The sequence below is a fragment of the Lissotriton helveticus genome (assembly GCF_964261635.1).
Source record: "Lissotriton helveticus chromosome 1_1 unlocalized genomic scaffold, aLisHel1.1 SUPER_1_unloc_44, whole genome shotgun sequence".
Classification (NCBI taxonomy): domain Eukaryota; kingdom Metazoa; phylum Chordata; class Amphibia; order Caudata; family Salamandridae; genus Lissotriton; species Lissotriton helveticus.
In genome coordinates, this window is record NW_027611686.1 from 943,994 (window position 1) to 963,917 (window position 19,924).

At 46.7% G+C, this 19,924-nt stretch overlaps 1 protein-coding gene across 1 annotated transcript in view; it reads right to left on the reverse strand.

Moving 5' to 3' along the window:
* LOC144806092 (NACHT, LRR and PYD domains-containing protein 12-like) overlaps nt 1–19,924 on the reverse strand; it is a 198,885-nt gene that overhangs the window by 32,100 nt on the left and 146,861 nt on the right. The window contains exons 8-9 of the mRNA XM_078672528.1: nt 5,081–5,251; nt 4,826–4,997 (exon numbers count right to left, since the gene is read on the reverse strand). Of these exons, the coding sequence (XP_078528654.1) occupies nt 4,826–4,997; nt 5,081–5,251 (343 nt within the window). The remainder of the gene's footprint in view (nt 1–4,825; nt 4,998–5,080; nt 5,252–19,924) is intronic.

Genomic DNA, 19,924 nt, shown 5'->3' on the forward strand with positions numbered 1-19,924 from the left:
GGCACCATCCAGCCCTCGACGTCTACTTAGTTGCAGTTCCCGCCGGAATTCGAGCGACTGAGATCGACGAGATCAAGCTTGCCTGCCTTCCAACAGCCCGATCCACAGTCCCTGCAGAGCTGAGACCCGTGGAGGCGACCGGAAGCGTGGGGCACGCCATCTTGAATTGACCACGAGACGCTGACCGTGCAGCCCACGAGTGACCCTCGAAGCTGTGCACCGGGGTTTGAGAAGCCCCCACCCTGAGCTGCTCCTGAGCCGAAGTTCAGCCCTCCACACTCGACGAGTGCTGCGTGGGGCCCTTTGGCTCTATTTGGCTCAACGCGTTGGCCCGGTCACTTGCCAGCTGGCTAGTGGTCCCTGTGCCGACGAACTACCTAAGAAGACTCGTGAATCTGGTTGTTCCAGATCCACACCAGCTCCCCTGAAAAGGAGCCCCGACTCTGACCTTCCTGGTCCGAGTGAGAAGCAATCTTCCGATCCCGCGTGGATTGCTCTTGCCAAGGCTTGTTTGCTCCAAACTTGAAGCCGACTGCACCGACGGTGAGAGCCTGCGTGGGACAGATCGTGACCTGCTCCTGGACGTCGCAGATGCCCCAGAGCCCACATGACAGCGGAGAGAAGCTCCTCGACGACCACCTGATTGCGCCCGACATTGCCTGGTTCCGTCCTGGTTCCACCCTGGTCACTGCTGAGTGACCCAGACTCTGTCCCCTCTGCTTTCAGGTACTCTACAACTTGAGTCCACCCTTGGACTCCACCGGACACTTCATCTTTAACCCGCCTGCAGCCCTTTCAGCTTCAAGCACCAAGAGCCTGCGTGTCAAAACCCGACGCCACTTCGACCCTGTGCACCCACTTCCTGTGGGTGAGGTAACTTTGCTCCGCCGGTGTTCCCACACTGGTGCACACCTCTAGGGTCTGTGTGTTAAGTTTTGTTCCTCTAGGTTCAGCGGAAGTGTCCTTAAACTTTAACTCTATGACTTTTACGCACCATTGGTTAACATTGGTGCATGCGTGCGCTTTCCGCACATCTCCCGAATCCCGAGGGCCATTCCCGACTTCAGCATTGCTTGTCCTGACTGCTCCCAGCGATTCCCTAGGCCCTAGGCCTAACCACTGTTCGAGTGGCCTCTCTTATACCACTTGTTTAGTATATGGTTTGAGTGGCCACCCGCCCTCATCCATAATTGTGCAACTTGTATGTTTAAACAGTGCTTTTGATTTAACGCTTGTGCCCCTTTATTCATAAAGAATACTGGGGATTGTTTTTAGTAATAAACACATATATTTTTATAATATATACTTGTGTGGTGTCCTTTCATTTGGTATTACAGGATTGTATGTGGTAAAACAGCTCGCTTAACACGACCTCTTAAGTTAAGCCTTTAGGCTGCTTAGTCCATGCTACCCCTAGGATAGCTTGTCTAATAAGGTTGACTTACAACCAGACACCATAAGGGATTGTTTGGTCAGGTAGTAGGTGGTTCCAGAATTGGAAACATCCCCTACCAGGCCAACTTCTCACAGGGGTTTTGTGTATTGGGGCAGGGAGGACTGCATTCAGTGAATGCATCTAGACACTGCCTGGGGCACACAAGGTGCTCCATGCATAGCCCGGTTCAAACCAGTTGCTGGGGCACTCCAGCCCCAGCTCTGGTGCAAAACTGGACAAAGGGAAAGGGGTGTAACCACCCCCTTCTCAGGTCCACCCATAGAAGGGACCTAGGCAGGTAATCCAGCCCCCATCCTTAGTATAAGTATAGGAGCTGTGTCCCCAGGAATTCAGATTATCCTAGAACGAAACTTTGATACAGAACTCTTGTACCTTCGACATTCTATTTTGACTGGAAGATGGAAGGCATTGCCCTTGTGGTCAAGGAGTGACCTCTCTGTTCAAATAGGCACCATCAGCAACTTTGCCGGTCTGCAGTTTCTAAGCTCCCGCTGGCACCCGACAACTCTGCGACTCAAGAACTGGACTTCCAGACTTCTCTCACCACGACCGACATCAACAGCAAAGCTGAGACCCGTGGCAGACACGAGAGACGTGAGACCAGACATCTTGGATATCCTGCATTTTGCTAACTGCACTCCTTTCCTGAAGCCTCAGTAAGTTGAGCATTGGGGTACGAGAAGACCTAGCCCTGAGCATTATTTGCGCTGAAGCCCAGGCCCCCACACTCTGCGAGTGTCCCGTGGGACCCACTTTCACATTTGTGCTCAACACGTCTCCCCAGCCGGTTTCCCGTTGACTAGTGAGTCCCCCAAAGAAGCCATCTTGAAACTACTTTGCTTTCCTTGTTGCTCCAGGGTTGCTTCAGCTTCCCTGCAAAGGAGAAGCGCCACAGACCTTGCTGGTCTGCAACAGAACCAATCTTGACATCCTGCATGGGTTGCAGTTGCCAAGGCTTATTGGGGCTAATCCATATACCGACACTGCAGTCATCTAGGTCATTTGTGGGACAGATCAAATCCAGCTCCTGGTCATCGTCGATGCCTCCTGGACCTCGTGGCTGCAGAGTCAAGCACACCATCTTCACCTGCAAAGCACCCGACATCACCTGGATCCTTCCTGGTTCCTTCCTGGTCACTGGCTAGTGACCCAGACTCTGTCCCCTCTGCTTTCAGGTTCTTCAGATCTTCGATCCACCCTTGGATCCATCAGGACACTTTTCTTCTGGTCAGCTGCAGCATTTCTTTGCAGCTCTCCATTGAAAACGACGACGAAACCCGACCCGAAAAGGTACCTATGCACCCGGCTTCCCTGGCTGAGGTAACTCGAGTACTCCAGTGCTCCCGTGGCTCTTGACTCTCAAAGTGTCCTAGTTTAAAAGGGTTCCATCCTAGTCCATCCGGAAGTGTCCTTAATCTTTAACTTTGTAACTTTTACGAACACCATAGAAAGTCAATGGGAACCCTCGCCTGTGTTTAGACACTGCACGCGGCTCCTGTGGGACTCCTACTTCCTAACAACTGGTTGATTAGTGTAGACCCAGCAATTCTACAGGCCCTAGGCCTGCTTTATAACTCTCACATGGTTCTTATACCACTTACTTAGTATATGGTTAGTGAGGCCCCTAGGGCATAACGTATACTGTGCAACTTATTGTGTATTAACTCTGTGACTTGTATTGTATTTTTTACCTCTGACCTCATAAAGAGTTCAGAGGGGTTGTGTTTAGAATAAATACATATATATTTGATATATACCTTGTGTGGTGTCCTTTCATTTGGAATTCAAGGGAATATGTATGGTAAAACAACTTGCTTAACTCGCCTTCTGAAGTCTTAGCCTGAAGACTGCTGGTCCATGCTACCACTAGGATAGCTTTCTATAAGGTTGACTTTACAACCCCCATCAATAAGGGTCGATTAGACTGGTGCAAGGTGCCCACTAGAATAGTGGACATCATATGCCAGGCTCACTTCTCACACCAGGTAGTTCATTTAATTGAGTCCATTCCTTTCTGCCTGACACTGATCCAGGGTATCAATAGGGCAGGTGTGGCCAAGACACTGGACATCACTTGTGGACTAACGCAAAAGAGGAGGATTTCTTGTCTGGCAGAAGATGGTGCCAATAAAGTGTGTGCAAAATCTGTCTGATGCAAGTGCATCGGTGCAAACAGGTGAGGGTGAACACCCTAAGCCCTCCAAAGTAGACCCTAGGGTCGAAACATGAATCCAGCAAGCCTATGCACGCACTAATATTCCAATGTTCAAAAGGACATTTGTACAAATTCTTCACAGAATCAAAAGGTACATGTATCATACAAATGAGATCAAAAAAGTGCGGTTGTGATAATCTTGTCTCCTTTAATCCGAACAATTGCCCAGCCAACACGTGTTTCTTCTGGGAAAGAACCCCGCAACTTCACTTGTGGACGGTCACAAGGATCTGTCCCTCCCCACTCTGTTCAACAGATGCCTCCACAAGCCTTGGTTAAACCAGGACTTCAGTTTCAAAGCAGAGCTGATGACCCCCCAGCACTAGAGATGAAGGCAGGGCGAGCGGGCGAGGTCTCTTCAGCATTCAGGGATGGGTGAATAGAATCTGTTTGAGTTTGATTCATTCTACCTGACGCTCAGATTATCAACCATCAAATGATCACCAGTCATTACATTGTGGGGATTGCTTTCTCACCCTGCCTGCCCAAACATGTTCTTATTATTCTAAAGGTCGTCTTTTTATTTCTCTTACTGTTGACTCTGTTTTCCATCGTGTGTGAAGGCTGGCTGTCTTTATTCCTTCCATGTCTCTACCACAAGCCATCTTGTTGTGAATTCTAGCTCTTCCTGTAAACAGATGATGCATACAATCTTCTGTGCTGTGCTCTGACATCCAGGGAGCCTGGTCAGCATTCTCAAAATGCAAATACAACAAAAAATCAATGTGGGTATAGGTTTATTCAAATTCAGTAATAGAATGTACAACCTTAGTTTTACTAAATGTTCATAAACTTTCAGTTCTAATTTGTTGGGATGCACGGCCAGCATTCATTCGAGGTAATATTGTATCTTCGACTACATTTACACCCCCCCCACCCACTCTCTGCTGCCACTGCAACCAATGAATAGATGCAGCTGAACGTAGGCATCGAATAATCTACAAGAAATTAAAGTTATGCGAGCAGGAGGGGAGACTCCATAAAATCTGCATCCTTTGGGGACATTCTTCTACTCGGGATGCTGAGACCACCTCAAGACAGCACACTGTTTCTGCTCTGGAAGGAATGTAATCAAAGTCCATAAACGCAGAGGAAGGACAGAAATGCAGATGATACAGACAAGCCCCCACCCCTCCTCCTCCCCTGCTCCTTACCTGATCTTCTTCCGCACGCGTGTTCGGGTGCTGCAGGGTGTCAATGATCAGGGTCGCACCAGCGTCACCCAGGGGATTGAAGCTCAAGTCCAGTTCCAGCAAAGAGCGGTTGGACCGAAGGACAGCGGCCAGAGCTGCACAGGAAGCACCGGTTATCCCACAGCTTCTGAGGCTAAGAAGGAGCGAGAATTAATAATCCTATTGATAGAGAAAAGCCACGCCCCTCCGCCCCCGACCCAACCCCCTGCTCCTTACCGGATCCTCTGCAGCCGGGTGTCCGGGTGCTTCAGGGCGTCCCAGAGCAGGGTCGCACCAGCGTCACCCAGGTCATTCTGACTCAAGTCCAGGTTCAGCAAAGAGCGGTTGGAGCGAAGGACAGCGGCCAGAGCTGCACAGGAAGCACCGGTTATCGAACAGCCGTTGAGGCTAAGAAGGAGCGATAAAGAGAAAGAGAGGGGATTAAAACATTAACAATTCTAAGGATTTATTACCAACAGTAAACCAGTTATAAACAAGGTAGAAATAATCAGACCAGCAGCTGTCATGGCCCAATACTCTCAGATCTGAGATGCACAAGAAACACTTTAACTCCTCCCACTGTCACGTGGCTGGTCAGTCAGGGGCTGACAAACTTTCTCCTCTAGTAGAGAGAATAGAAGGTGAATCAGGTCCATTGCAAAGACATCCTCCTTGTTACACCCCCGGGTACAGTACGGATGCTTGGTGTTATAGTACTGGGTCTCATAGGGCAGCCCACCCAGGTACAGTAGGGATGCTTGGTGTTATAGTACTGGGTCTCATAGGGCAGCCCACCCAGGTACAGTAGGGATGCTTGGTGTTATAGTACTAGGTCTCATAGGGCAGCCTACCCAGGTACAGTATGGATGCTTGGTGTTATAGTACTGGGTCTCAGAGGGCAGCCCACCCAGGTATAGTACAGCTGCTTGGTGTTATAGTACTGGGTCTCAGAGGTCAGCCCACCCAGGTACAGTACAGATGCTTGGTGTTATAGTACTGGGTCTCAGAGGGCAGCCCACCCAGGTACAGTACGGATGCTTGGTGTTATAGTACTGGGTCTCAGAGGTCAGCCCACCCAGGTACAGTACAGATGCTTGGTGTTATAGTACTGGGTCTCAGAGGGCAGCCCACCCAGGTATAGTACAGATGATTGGTGTTATAGTACTGGGTCTCAGAGGTCAGCCCACCCAGGTACAGTACAGATGCTTGGTGTTATAGTACTGGGTCTCAGAGGGCAGCCCACCCAGGTACAGTACGGATGCTTGGTGTTATAGTACTAGGTCTCATAGGGCAGCCCACCCAGGTACAGTATGGATGCTTGATGTTATAGTACTGGTTCTCAGAGTGCAGCCCACCCAGGTATAGTACAGATGCTTGGTGTTATAGTACTGGGTCTCAGAGGTCAGCCCACCCAGGTACAGTACGGATGCTTGGTGTTATAGTACTGGTTCTCAGAGGGCAGCCCACCCAGGTACAGTATGGATGCTTGATGTTATAGTACTGGGTCTCACAGGGCAGCCTACCCAGGTACAGTACGGATGCTTGGTGTTATAGTACTGGGTCTCAGAGGGCAGCCCATCCAGGTACAGTACAGATGCTTGGTGTTATAGTACTGGGTCTCATAGGGCAGCCCACCCAGGTACAGTAGGGATGCTTGGTGTTATAGTACTAGGTCTCATAGGGCAGCCCACCCAGGTACAGTATGGATGCTTGGTGTTATAGTACTGGGTCTCAGAGGGCAGCCCACCCAGGTATAGTACAGCTGCTTGGTGTTATAGTACTGGGTCTCAGAGGTCAGCCCACCCAGGTACAGTACAGATGCTTGGTGTTATAGTACTGGGTCTCAGAGGGCAGCCCACCCAGGTACAGTACGGATGCTTGGTGTTATAGTACTGGGTCTCAGAGGTCAGCCCACCCAGGTACAGTACAGATGCTTGGTGTTATAGTACCGGGTCTCAGAGGGCAGCCCACCCAGGTATAGTACAGATGATTGGTGTTATAGTACTGGGTCTCAGAGGTCAGCCCACCCAGGTACAGTACAGATGCTTGGTGTTATAGTACTGGGTCTCAGAGGGCAGCCCACCCAGGTACAGTACGGATGCTTGGTGTTATAGTACTAGGTCTCATAGGGCAGCCCACCCAGGTACAGTATGGATGCTTGATGTTATAGTACTGGTTCTCAGAGTGCAGCCCACCCAGGTATAGTACAGATGCTTGGTGTTATAGTACTGGGTCTCAGAGGTCAGCCCACCCAGGTACAGTACGGATGCTTGGTGTTATAGTACTGGTTCTCAGAGGGCAGCCCACCCAGGTACAGTATGGATGCTTGATGTTATAGTACTGGGTCTCACAGGGCAGCCTACCCAGGTACAGTACGGATGCTTGGTGTTATAGTACTGGGTCTCAGAGGGCAGCCCATCCAGGTACAGTACAGATGCTTGGTGTTATAGTACTGGGTCTCAGAGGGCAGCCCACCCAGGCACAGTACGGGTGCTTGGTGTTATAGTACTGGGTCTCAGAGGGCAGCCCACCCAGGCACAGTACGGATGCTTGGTGTTATAGTACTGTGTCTCAGAGGGCAGCCCACCCAGGCACAGTACGGGTGCTTGGTGTTATAGTACTGGGTCTCAGAGGGCAGCCCACCCAGGCACAGTACGGATGCTTGGTGTTATAGTACTGGGTCTCAGAGGGCAGCCCACCCAGGCACAGTACGGGTGCTTGGTGTTATAGTACTGGGTCTCAGAGGGCAGCCCACCCAGGTACAGAACGGATGCTTGGTGTTATAGTACTGGGTCTCACATAGGGTAGCCCACACAGGTACAGTATAAATGCTTGGTGTTATAGTACTGGGTCTCACAGGGAAGCCCACCCAGGTACAGTACAGATGCTTGGTGTTATAGTACTGGGTCTCAGAGGGCAGCCCACCCAGGTACAGAACGGATGCGTGGTGCTATAGTACTGGGTCCCACATAGGGCAGCCCACCCAGGCACAGTATGGATGCTTGGTGTTATAGTACTGGGCCACAGAGGGCAGCCCACCCAGGTACAGTACAGATGCTTGGTGTTATAGTACTGGGTCACAGAGTGCAGCCCACCCAGGTACAGTACAGATGCTTGGTGTTATAGTACTGGGTCACAGAGTGCAGCCCACCCAGGTACAGTACAGATGCTTGGTGTTATAGTACTGGGTCTCACAGGGCAGCCCACCCAGGTAGAGTACGGATGCTTGGTGTTATAGTACTGGGTCACAGAGTGCAGCCCACCCAGGTACAGTACGAATGCTTGGTGTTATAGTACTGGGTCTCACAGGGCAGCCCACCCAGGTAGAGTACAGATGCTTGGTGTTATAGTACTGGGTCACAGAGTGCAGCCCACCCAGGTACAGTACAGATGCTTAGTGTTATAGTACTGGGTCTCACAGGGCAGCCCACCCAGGTAGAGTACGGATGCTTGGTGTTATAGTACTGGGTCACAGAGTGCAGCCCACCCAGGTACAGTACGGATGCTTGGTGCTATAGTACTGGGACTCACAGGGCAGCCCACCCAGGTACAGTACGGATGCTTGGTGTTATAGTACTGGGTCTCAGAGTGTCGTGTTTTGGCAGCTCCTGAGTTAGCGTTTAGCACAGCTACACGGTCTTTTCGTTAACTTGACCAAAATGTATGGAAGCCATTTTGAATCCTTTCGGCTCCCATTTACTACGAAAACGTTGCCTCATGGTCAGTGTGTCCTTCCGTCCTTCTTCGATACTCACGGTCATCTATTCTGCTCGGCAACAGGCTATTTTAGTACTGGTCAATCGCACATGCGCACTATGCATTAACTGGTCACTCTTTAGGAATGTTAGCACAAACTGACCAGTGCTACTGAACTCCTCCCACACGCTGGCTGTGTTCCAAAGATTACCTTATATGTACCTAAAATGTGTAACTTGTAAACCGCCTACCTTTTTATTCCCATTAAACTGTATAAAAGAGGTCGCGCACCGATGTTAGGGGTGCTACTTCTTACATTGCCGAAGGGTGCTGTAGGAATGTACCACCACCCCATGGGGTCTTAATAAACTTGTCTTTTGCATTTTCCAGTGTCCGTGCCAACTTCTATGCTAAGGTGTCCGAGAGTTTAGCAGAGTATGTAGACCTGACTTGAACCCAACACCACAAATTGGCGACCACGAAGGGACTCATCGGCGACTCGGATGCCCGAAGGAGAGGTCGAGACGAAGGTTTGGAAACTCGCCATGGACGCGATCGCTGCCATTGAGTGACCCGAGTCTTGGCACCCACTGTGTTTTTTCCTTTCCTTCTGATCTGACCTTCCAGGTGGCGCCGGTCTCCGACTGAGATTCTGATCTTAGATTGTCGTGATGTGCCGTTTTGGCTGATTCGATTACAGAACTTGGCAGTTGGACCTTGGACGTTTGAAGATATTCGGTAAGCTTTTGACTGATGAGGTAGTCTACTGACACTTGCTATGGCTTTTTGAATTTTGAATTTGACTTTGAATTTGTTTGAAGTTAGCTAACGTTTGAATATTTGAATTTGAATTTGAATATGTGGAGTGCACCTCACATAGGCAGGCATGTAGGGATATTTCTCTGATTATTTGATTTGAACGGCACACCTTGTATAAAGCACATTAAGTGCCATTTTGTGTAGTATCACGTTCTCGTGTTACTTTTGAACATGCCTGTTTTCAGCACACTCCGAGGAATGTGCTGATTTGACGATGGTACCAATTATCGATTAAATGAATCACAGCCGGCTCCCCTAGAGGGGACTCCAAATCGTGAGATGTATGTAAAATTTGGTATTCCGCCAATAATGTATAGTACGTTATGGCATAAGTATACTAAAACCGATCGCGAGTTGCAGTGGCCACTACATGGGTCATTCGACCTTCGAAAGGTTCAATATGTAGAGCAGTGTTTGTTTCAGCGAAGGTCTAGACAAGATATGTTTGATTGTGTGCGAATGTGGGAGAAAGAGGCACGTGAACGAGTGAAACGTGAGGAAGCCTTGGCGGAGAAGGTGCAGCGGAAGGCTGCTCGTGATAAAGCTTTACAGCTACAGGAGAAGGAGTTACAGGAAAAGAAAGAGAGGGAGACTCGAGAACATAATTTGCAGGTCAATGGTCAGTTTCCCATCCGTCGTCCTCTTTATCCGGTCCTTACTAATGAAGCAGATGATTTTTCGTTATTAGATCGCTGTCCACCTCCGTATGTTGCACCTACGGCACCGAACCAGGACTCGGATGAGGACGATCAGAACGCCCAGCGTACAAGGTTATCGGCGGAACGAACTGCGGAGTTGCGTTCGGTTGCACGAAAGTTAAATGCTAATTCCGTAACTGTTTCTGACGTTAGTAAGCAAATGGACGGATGGTCTGATAGGGAACGGTTATATTTTTTAGATCATTTTGGTGATGAAGTTGTTGAACGATTTAGGAAGTATTCCACAGAGCTAGAACCGAAGGATATATCCAAGGGTCGTGATAATTTCCGTAAAGGTCTTTTTGTTCTTTCAGATGCGGATGAATTTTTCAAACGCTTGGTTCAGCTACGGAATGAGGCGACACAGCTACGGGAGTTGGAAAAGTCAAAGGGTCCGCCTGCGTCCGGATCGACGGAGATATCCAAAGAATGCTCCATCTTTGGAACAGATAAGATCGCTGCGATTAATGTTAGACCTATGCGTGAAGCTGCGCCTTTGTATGTCCCTCATAAGGGGGATGGCACAGATGATGATAAAACATCTAAAGATGCGAAGGGTTATTTCATATATAATTGGGTTTATACGCCATGGAATAGAGCAGATGTTATGGCGCTTAAAAATGCTTTGCCTGATCCCCGTAAAAATCCAGCGGCTTTTTATGAAAGTGTCGAGAGTGCAATTTCCTCGTGTATTATGACGTTAGTCGATATTGATCTGTTCTTTGGGCTAATACTGCCCCCTGATATGTGGAGAACGATTCGTAAATTTGATGATCATACGACTCTCGGGGCGAGTTGGAAAGATTTAGTCCAAGCTGATTCAGATAGAGAACCAGCATGTAAGCCTTGTCAATTAATATTGGATCTTCCAGGTGCTATATTAAATAAATTGAAAACGCTTGTTCCCGCTAAAAAGATTGACTGGACCGTATTAGCCTCTTGTAAACAGAAAACGGATGAATCGGTTTCAGATTTCTTTTCTCGCTTCGAGGAAGCATTCCATGATTACAGTGGTCAATCATTGACAGAAGATACAGGCAGGCACTTATTCGTTGACAAGTATGTGGCTAATCTCCTACCGGAGATTGCAAAACGATTAAAAGCGAGTGAAAGTTCGTGGACCACGGCAACCCCTGCTTCTTTATTGACTATGGCTCAATATTATGAACAAATCTAATCGAAGTTGCCGTGCACACCAAATTGAAATTTTTTAAACTGTTGTACTCCATTTTCTCCATTTGAGACGTTTTTGCGTGCACCCTGGATGTACGTGGTCCACCCGTTTGCCACGTAGAAGTTTAACATTAACCAAGATGAATGGAGCGTCATTGCGCCCCAAATCCAGACGCACTGCTGTGATCATTAATTTTGCACTTGTTGGTATATGTTCCATTATTTACTCCAAAGAATCCAAAATACTCCATAGATTAGAATGATGTTATTTCCTTTATTTCCAATGAACTGTCAACACATGATTAGCCAATGTTTTTCAATAATACTTCTCCTGCCACGGATATGCCACAACAGGCCTTTTTCCGGGCACGTATCTAAAACATTATACATCCTTAATATTCAATGCTGATGTAACCCAATGCATTTCAAACTTTTATAAGTTCTTCCTCAGGGGTCCACTGAAAAATTAAACAAAAACATTGCTGTAAACATATTGCTTAGATAACTACAATTAAATACAATTTGCACAAAAGTTACATGGCTCTACTGTTCGTTTTAATCACCCCATGGTTATACATGTTTTAAGCGCTGCCCTCGGAACTCGGAGCTAAAATGCTCCCGTAATTGCATTAAAATGAATCACCTTACTAACTTTGCTATCCCGATGTTAAACCCTCCTTAACTCGACACTCGGTCTCCAGTATACCGCCCCCGTTAATATCCTCCAACTGTCAATCCTGGTTTATCTCGCCACAATTCCATACCTGTAATATTAAGTTCTTCAAACACGCACAGTGGCGGTGTCGTACTGCACGCCATCTTCTCCCGTGAAATAAACTACTAACGTGGAATCCCGCCTTTTATAACTCGCCTATCCCAGCCTGTCATTACCTTCCACTCTACAAGATACTACCTCTCCCATAACACATTTCTGCCCACAACCGGGTCTCCCTACACCCACGTGATTCACCTACTGATTTCTTGCTATTCCCCGCCCACCCTGTTGATCATGTCTAATGCGCATAAAAGCGATCTTTCTGACCACGTACTACTTTTACATGAGATTTTTTTTTACATAACACATTTCAACGACGTAAAAAACAGTAAAAAACGCATTGTAAATAATAATTCATGAAGCTCATTGAGCAAGGACATGAGCTTCATGAATTATTATTTACAATGCGTTTTTTACTGTTTTTTACGTCGTTGAAATGTGTTATGTGCCACTGTGCGTGTTTGAAGAACTTAATATTACAGGTATGGAATTGTGGCGAGATAAACCAGGATTGACAGTTGGAGGATATTAACGGGGGCGGTATACTGGAGACCGAGTGTCGAGTTAAGGAGGGTTTAACATCGGGATAGCAAAGTTAGTAAGGTGATTCATTTTAATGCAATTACGGGAGCATTTTAGCTCCGAGTTCCGAGGGCAGCGCTTAAAACATGTATAACCATGGGGTGATTAAAACGAACAGTAGAGCCATGTAACTTTTGTGCAAATTGTATTTAATTGTAGTTATCTAAGCAATATGTTTACAGCAATGTTTTTGTTTAATTTTTCAGTGGACCCCTGAGGAAGAACTTATAAAAGTTTGAAATGCATTGGGTTACATCAGCATTGAATATTAAGGATGTATAATGTTTTAGATACGTGCCCGGAAAAAGGCCTGTTGTGGCATATCCGTGGCAGGAGAAGTATTATTGAAAAACATTGGCTAATCATGTGTTGACAGTTCATTGGAAATAAAGGAAATAACATCATTCTAATCTATGGAGTATTTTGGATTCTTTGGAGTAAATAATGGAACATATACCAACAAGTGCAAAATTAATGATCACAGCCATGCGTCTGGATTTGGGGCGCAATGACGCTCCATTCATCTTGGTCAATATTATGAACGACAGGAATTGGAGGCAAAGGAAAGTAGTGACAAGAAAGCGAAGGAGTTGAAGACGAAGGTATTGTTGGCTCAGGTTCAGGCTACGAGGGGAAACACCAGAGGGGGACGAGGATCGTATAATAACGCTCCTCCTCCCCGTTCCGACATATCTGTAAATCAGTGTGCATACTGTAAACAGTTTGGGCATTGGATTGCGGATTGTCCGGTGTTTCGAGAGCAGTGTAATTTGAGGGGACGAGGAAGTGGACGGCCTAGGGGTAATTATGGAGGATCGAGAGGATGGGGAGCGAGTGGTCGCGGAGATTATGGAACGAATGATCGTGGAGGATATGGAGCAAGGGGTCGTGGTCAGACAGATTATAATACGTTTGATAATCGCAATCAGTATCAGATCAATGAAGGTGGTTCTGCTGGGCCACGCGATGAGCATTATGCATAGGATTGCGTAGGATGGGGTGTGGAATCGGTTGAGGTACCAGTTGATCAAAGGGGTCCATATATAGAAGCACATGTTTTGGGTTCCACTGATCAATTTCTGGTCGATACAGGAGCTACTCGTAGCGCTTTGTCCAAACACTTGGTTCCAAGGGCTCCCCTGTCTGGCGAGGTAATTACAGCTATAGGGTTTGATGGAACACCTACTTCTAGCCCACTGTCTCAACCCGTTACATTTTATGTTGATAAATTTGCTGCCCCCTGTCCCTTTTTGCTGTCCCCAAATACACCAGATAATATTATGGGACTCGATATGTTGAAACATTTTCGAGCTACTATTCGCTGTGCCCCGGAAGGAGTGCGAGTTGTATTGAACGAAAATTATCCAGAAATTGAGCGTGTATGTCTTCTCCATGAATCTGAAGTATTAGCTTCCCTACCAAAAACTTTGTGGGCCACTTCTGATACTGATGTAGGGCAAATGAATATACCCCCAGTACGTATCACTGTAAAGGAGGGAGTATCTCTGCCACGTGTCCCACAATACAAAATTTCGAGAGAAGGTGAACTTGCTTTGATACACATTGTGAATGATCTGATTTTGGCAGGAGTAGTTGAGGAAGTTCCCATAATGTTTGCATTAGCCCAATTCTACCGATCCTTAAAAGAGATACTGATGTGAGGGTTTATCGTTTTATCCTTGATTTGAGGGAAATTAACAAGATAGTAGTGCCTCAGTACCCAGTGGTGTCTGACATCACCACTCTGCTTACGTTGGTTCCACCGACGGCAACTACTTTTAAAGTCATCGATTTGAAGAATGCCTTCTTCTCGATTCCTGTACATCCTGATAGTCGATATCTCTTTGGTTTTACATTAAATAATAAATCGTACAGATTCTGTCGAGTTCCTCAAGGCTATACAGAAAGTCCTAGCATTTACAGCCAGGCTTTAAAACGACAGCTTGATTCTTTTGAATTACAAGATGGGGTGGCTCTTATTCAGTATGTGGACGATATCTTACTTGCAGCAGACACGCAAGAACAATGTGAGAAGAGTACCTTTTCCTTGCTTTCCTTCCTAGCAAAACATAATCACAAGGTTTCGAAGAAAAAGATGCAATACTGTAGACCAAAGGTGACCTACCTCGGTCATCTTTTGTCTAAGGAGGGCCGTGCATTGACACCAGATCGAATTCAAGCAGTTCTAGATACACCAGTCCCCTGCACACAGAAGGATGTTCGTGCCTTCATAGGTCTGACGTCTTTCTGTAGGCAATGGATATTGGGTTTTTCACACATTGTTAAGCCTTTGTTAGCATTGCTGTCCAAAGATACACCGATTCCTATTAAATGGACAGATGAATGTCAGAATGCTTTTGAACAATTGAGACAGTCTCTCTGTTCTGCACCAGTATTAGGTACACCTGATTATACAAAGATCTTTACATTATACGTGCACGAGAAGGATGGGTGCGCATTGTCAGTCCTAGTGCAGACCCACGGAGATAAGCAGAGACCTTGTGCGTACTTCTCGGCGGTACTCGACCCTGTGACTCGAGGATTGCCTGGATGTTTTCGAGCAGTTGCAGCAACAGCAGTAGCTATACGACAAAGTGAGGGAATAGTTTTGTCACACAAATTGTTGGTGTTAGTTCCCCATGCAGTAGATGCATCGTTGAATCAGACAAAAACACAACATCTAACAAGCGCCCGCCTAACAGGATATGAACTAACGTTGTTGGCGCCACACATCACACTTAAACGATGTGCGACACTGAACCCTGCGACTTTATTGCCGGATCCTGTTGCTGAAACCCTGGAGGAAGAACAACATGACTGTGTTTTTCTAACTGAGGAACAGACAAAGGGTCGTATTGACTTACAGGATACGCCATTTGCAGACGTAGATGGGGAACTGTGGGTTGATGGGTCATGTGTGAGGCTACCAGATGGCACGACTTCAGCAGCTTATGCGATCACGACACTTAAAACAGTGGTAGAAACAGCACGAATACCCCAGAAATCGGCTCAAGCAGCTGAATTGATAGCCTTAACAAAAGCATGTGAATTAAGTGCTGGTTTATGTGTGAACATTTACACAGATAGTCGTTATGCTTTTGGAGTAGTGCATGATTTTGGCCTACTCTGGAAGGAACGAGGATTCTTGACTTCACATGGAGTGCACATCATGCATGGAGAATTGGTACGCGATCTCCTGAATGCACTATTATGTCCGAGGAAAGTAGCAATTGTCAAGTATCGTGCACACAAAAAGGTGACAGACAAAATAGGACAAGGCAATGCTTTCGTAGATCGCATTGCGAGAGAGACCGCTATGTTACAAAATTACTCCACCATGTACGTGGTGAAATCACAGGCTGAACGGTGGCATGATGCTAGAGAAGAAGTATTAAACATACAGAGGTCGGCATCTGAAGCAGAGCTTGTGAAATGGGCCACTGAAGGGGTTTTGGATGATGAGGGCTGCTGGCGTAGTAAAGATATGGAGAAATGGAAATTACCAATGGCCTACTTACAACCAATGGTGCAAATGACACATGGGTTGGCACATATTGGAGCTCTTGCAATTACTAAATTGCTCACACGAGTTTGGGAAAATCCTGAAATTGCTAGTACAGCCAAGAGAGTAGTACAGACCTGTCTGATATGTTTACAGCACAATCCTGGACAAGGAACTCCTACTCCTAAAGGAGGGTTTGTTCCACCTACTGCACCATTCGAAGTACTGCAAATGGATTACATCCAGCTGGAACGCTGTAATAACCTCAAATATGTCTTAGTGGTGGTGTGTGCCTTCAGTAAATGGATTGAGGCTTACCCTACGAAAGACAATACAGCATTGACAACGGCTAAGGTGTTACTCAAGGAGTACTTCCCGCGCTATGGTGTTTGTAAATTTATGTGGAATGACAATGGTCCTCATTTTATTGGGAAAGTCGTGGAGTATGTCCTGAAAGGATTAGGAATCAAGCAACGATTCCATGCTGTCTTTCATCCACAATCAGCAGGTTTGGTGGAAAGGTATAACGCGACTCTGAAGCTGAAGCTAGCAAAGATCGTGGCATCCACATCTTTGAAATGGCCGGACGCTTTGCCTTTGGCATTGCTGTCTATCCGATCAGTGCCACATTCCCGATCTGGCCTCACACCCTATGAAGTGGTGTTTGGAAGGCCAATGAATATTTGGGGGGTTCCTAAACCTCGCTTGATACATGATGTGCCTTGTATAATGATGAACGATTATTTGGCACGATTAACAAATGATTTGCTTTCTATTCATCAACAGGTTCGAGAAGCGCTCCCTGATAACTCCACGGGTGAGGCCCACAACCTTCATCCCGGGGACCATGTGATGGTCCGTGTCTTTGAGAGATCCAGCAGCTTGGAACCGAGGTGGCGTGGCCCTGAGCAAGTGCTGCTGGCAACGTGGACGGCGGTGCGACTCACCAATAAGAAGCGGTGGATTCATTCCAGTCATTGTCGTCGTGTTTCCCCGGATCTGGTGAGCCCTGCGGTGCTGTCCGACTATAGAAAGATTCTGGATGCAGAGAAAAGCCCAGCTGTGAAATCTAACGAACTGGAGGGAGCCTTCCCGGACCACACTGTTTCTGATGGAGTGAAGTACAATCTACGTCCTAGAAAAGAATTCCTTTTTGCATTTTTTTTCTTCTTTTTTTTTAACTGGTTGGTGACCACGCTGAGGTTTGTGAAACGGAAGCCGGGAATATCAAGGGGGGGGGATCAGTTCTGTCCAGTGTAGCGACACCCGTCTTGAATCTCGGAGAACAAACCAACGGCAGCCTCAGTCTAGAACCGTCGTTTTTATTTTTCGTTTAGTGTTGCTTTTGAGAAACATTGTTTTGTGAACTATGGCATCTCCTTCGACACGAAAAGGGAGAATTCTTGGTGCTGTTTTGTTTGTCCTGACTATAGTGGTGGTTGCAGTAATAGCTTGGACTATAGAACTATTGTTTCCTGCACGAGAACACTTATTGCCCACCACATAACAGTTTTATTCAGATTTTGCATCACACACACAATATGACCAATACTTCAAACTGTTGGGTATGTGGCATGTTGCCCGGACATCAGAAGAGGGGAGGAACTCCACTCATACCTCTCCCGTTTTCGCATAACGGTTCTTGTCATGCTTGGTACACTCTTCTTTTCACTTTACGATGGCCAACGAAAGGTGGACTACTCTTTCAATTGAATAAAATATGCTACAATGACAAAGATGGTTATCCACAAGCTGAAGGAACTAAATTCGAGTGGGAAGAATACCGTCCGGACAATGTTTCTGCACCACGTGTTTATACGAACCAAAGACTTATAAATGTAACGAATTTACATATGATAACGGTCATTGATACAAAAGTAGATCTGTGCATTAGAAATAAAGGTACAATACCTGTATGCCGCAGTGAATGTAATATTACACTTGCCTTTGACACACCAACTGGAATTGCATTTGTAGCCTCACGTAACACATATTTCATTGTGGAAACAAGGGATATCATCGTTTGCCACTGGGATGGTTAGGAACATGTTACACAGCCTTTGTATTGCCACCTGTATTCATTGCTCCTCCTATGTACCACAATGATTACATTTTGTACCATGATTTTGTCCTGAATAGAGTTAAGAGAACATTGAATATTGATGAAATAGACCAAACTGATACCACTTTACAGCAATATGTAGATTTCAATTTGGGTTTATTCTCATTTGTAGGAGCTGCACTAAATAGCAGAAAGATAAGGCGGCTTACGCGTGTGGTGGAAGCCGTCGCTAATGAAACTGCCTCTGCTTTAGGGAATATCACTGAGGAACTGCAGATTACCAGAATTGTGACACTCCAGAACCGGATGGTTCTAGATGTTATGCTAGCTGATCGTGGTGGAGCATGCCGCATTATCGGTAGTAGTTGCTGTGTGTACGTACCTGATAACTCACCTTCTGTATATGATTCGATTACGAAATTACACAAGATAGCTGCTGAGATCCACCCAGGAAATGGGACTTGGACTTTTTCTGGTTGGTTCTGGACCCTACTTAGTACTTGGGGTTGGAAATTATTGACTATTCTATGTATTTTTATTGGAGTATTGTTTTCCCTTTGCCTATGTATCCAATGTGGCCCGACAGTGTGTACTGTATGCATTACAGCCTGTATCCCATCCAAACGAGCTATTTTTAAGCAAGAGAAACTGGTCAATGATGAAGTGATGAAAATAATGGCCATCGACATTGATGATGAGTATGTTCACTATGAGGTAGCTTTAGCTAAATGCTAAAAGGGCCGTCTGTCGTGTTTTGGCAGCTCCTGAGTTAGCGTTTAGCACAGCTACACGGTCTTTTCGTTAACTTGACCAAAATGTATGGAAGCCATTTTGAATCCTTTCGGCTCCCATTTACTACGAAAACGCTGCCTCATGGTCAGTGTGTCCTTCCGTCCTTCTTCGATACTCACGGTCATCTATTCTGCTCGGCAACAGGCTATTTTTAGTACTGGTCAAGCGCACATGCGCACTATGCATTAACTGGTCACTCTTTAGGAATGTTAGCACAAACTGACCAGTGCTACTGAACTCCTCCCACACACTGGCTGTGTTCCAAAGATTACCTTATATGTACCTAAAATGTGTAACTTGTAAACCGCCTACCTTTTTATTACCATTAAACTGTATAAAAGAGGTCGCGCACCGATGTTAGGGGTGCTACTTCTTACATTGCCGAAGGGTGCTGTAGGAATGTACCACCACCCCATGGGGTCTTAATAAACTTGTCTTTTGCATTTTCCAGTGTCCGTGCCAACTTCTATGCTAAGGTGTCCGAGAGTTTAGCAGAGTATGTAGACCTGACTTGAACCCAACACCACAAGAGGGCAGCCCACCCAGGTACAGTACAGATGCTTGGTGTTATTGTACTGGGTCTCACAGGGCAGCCCACCCAGGTAGAGTACGGATGCTTGGTGTTATAGTACTGGGTCACAGAGTGCAGCCCACCCAGGTACAGTACGGATGCTTGGTGCTATAGTACTGGGACTCACAGGGCAGCCCACCCAGGTACAGTATGGATGCTTGGTGTTATAGTACTGGGTCTTACATAGGGTAGCCCACCCAGGTACAGTATGGATGCTTGGTGTTATAGTACTGGGTCACAGAGAGCATCCCACCCAGGTACAGTACAGATGCTTGGTGTTATAGTACTGGGTCTCAGAGGGCAGCCCACCCAGGTACAGTACAGATGCTTGGTGTTATAGTACTGGGTCTCACAGGGCAGTCCACCCAGGTAGAGTACGGATGCTTGGTGTTATAGTACTGGGTCACAGAG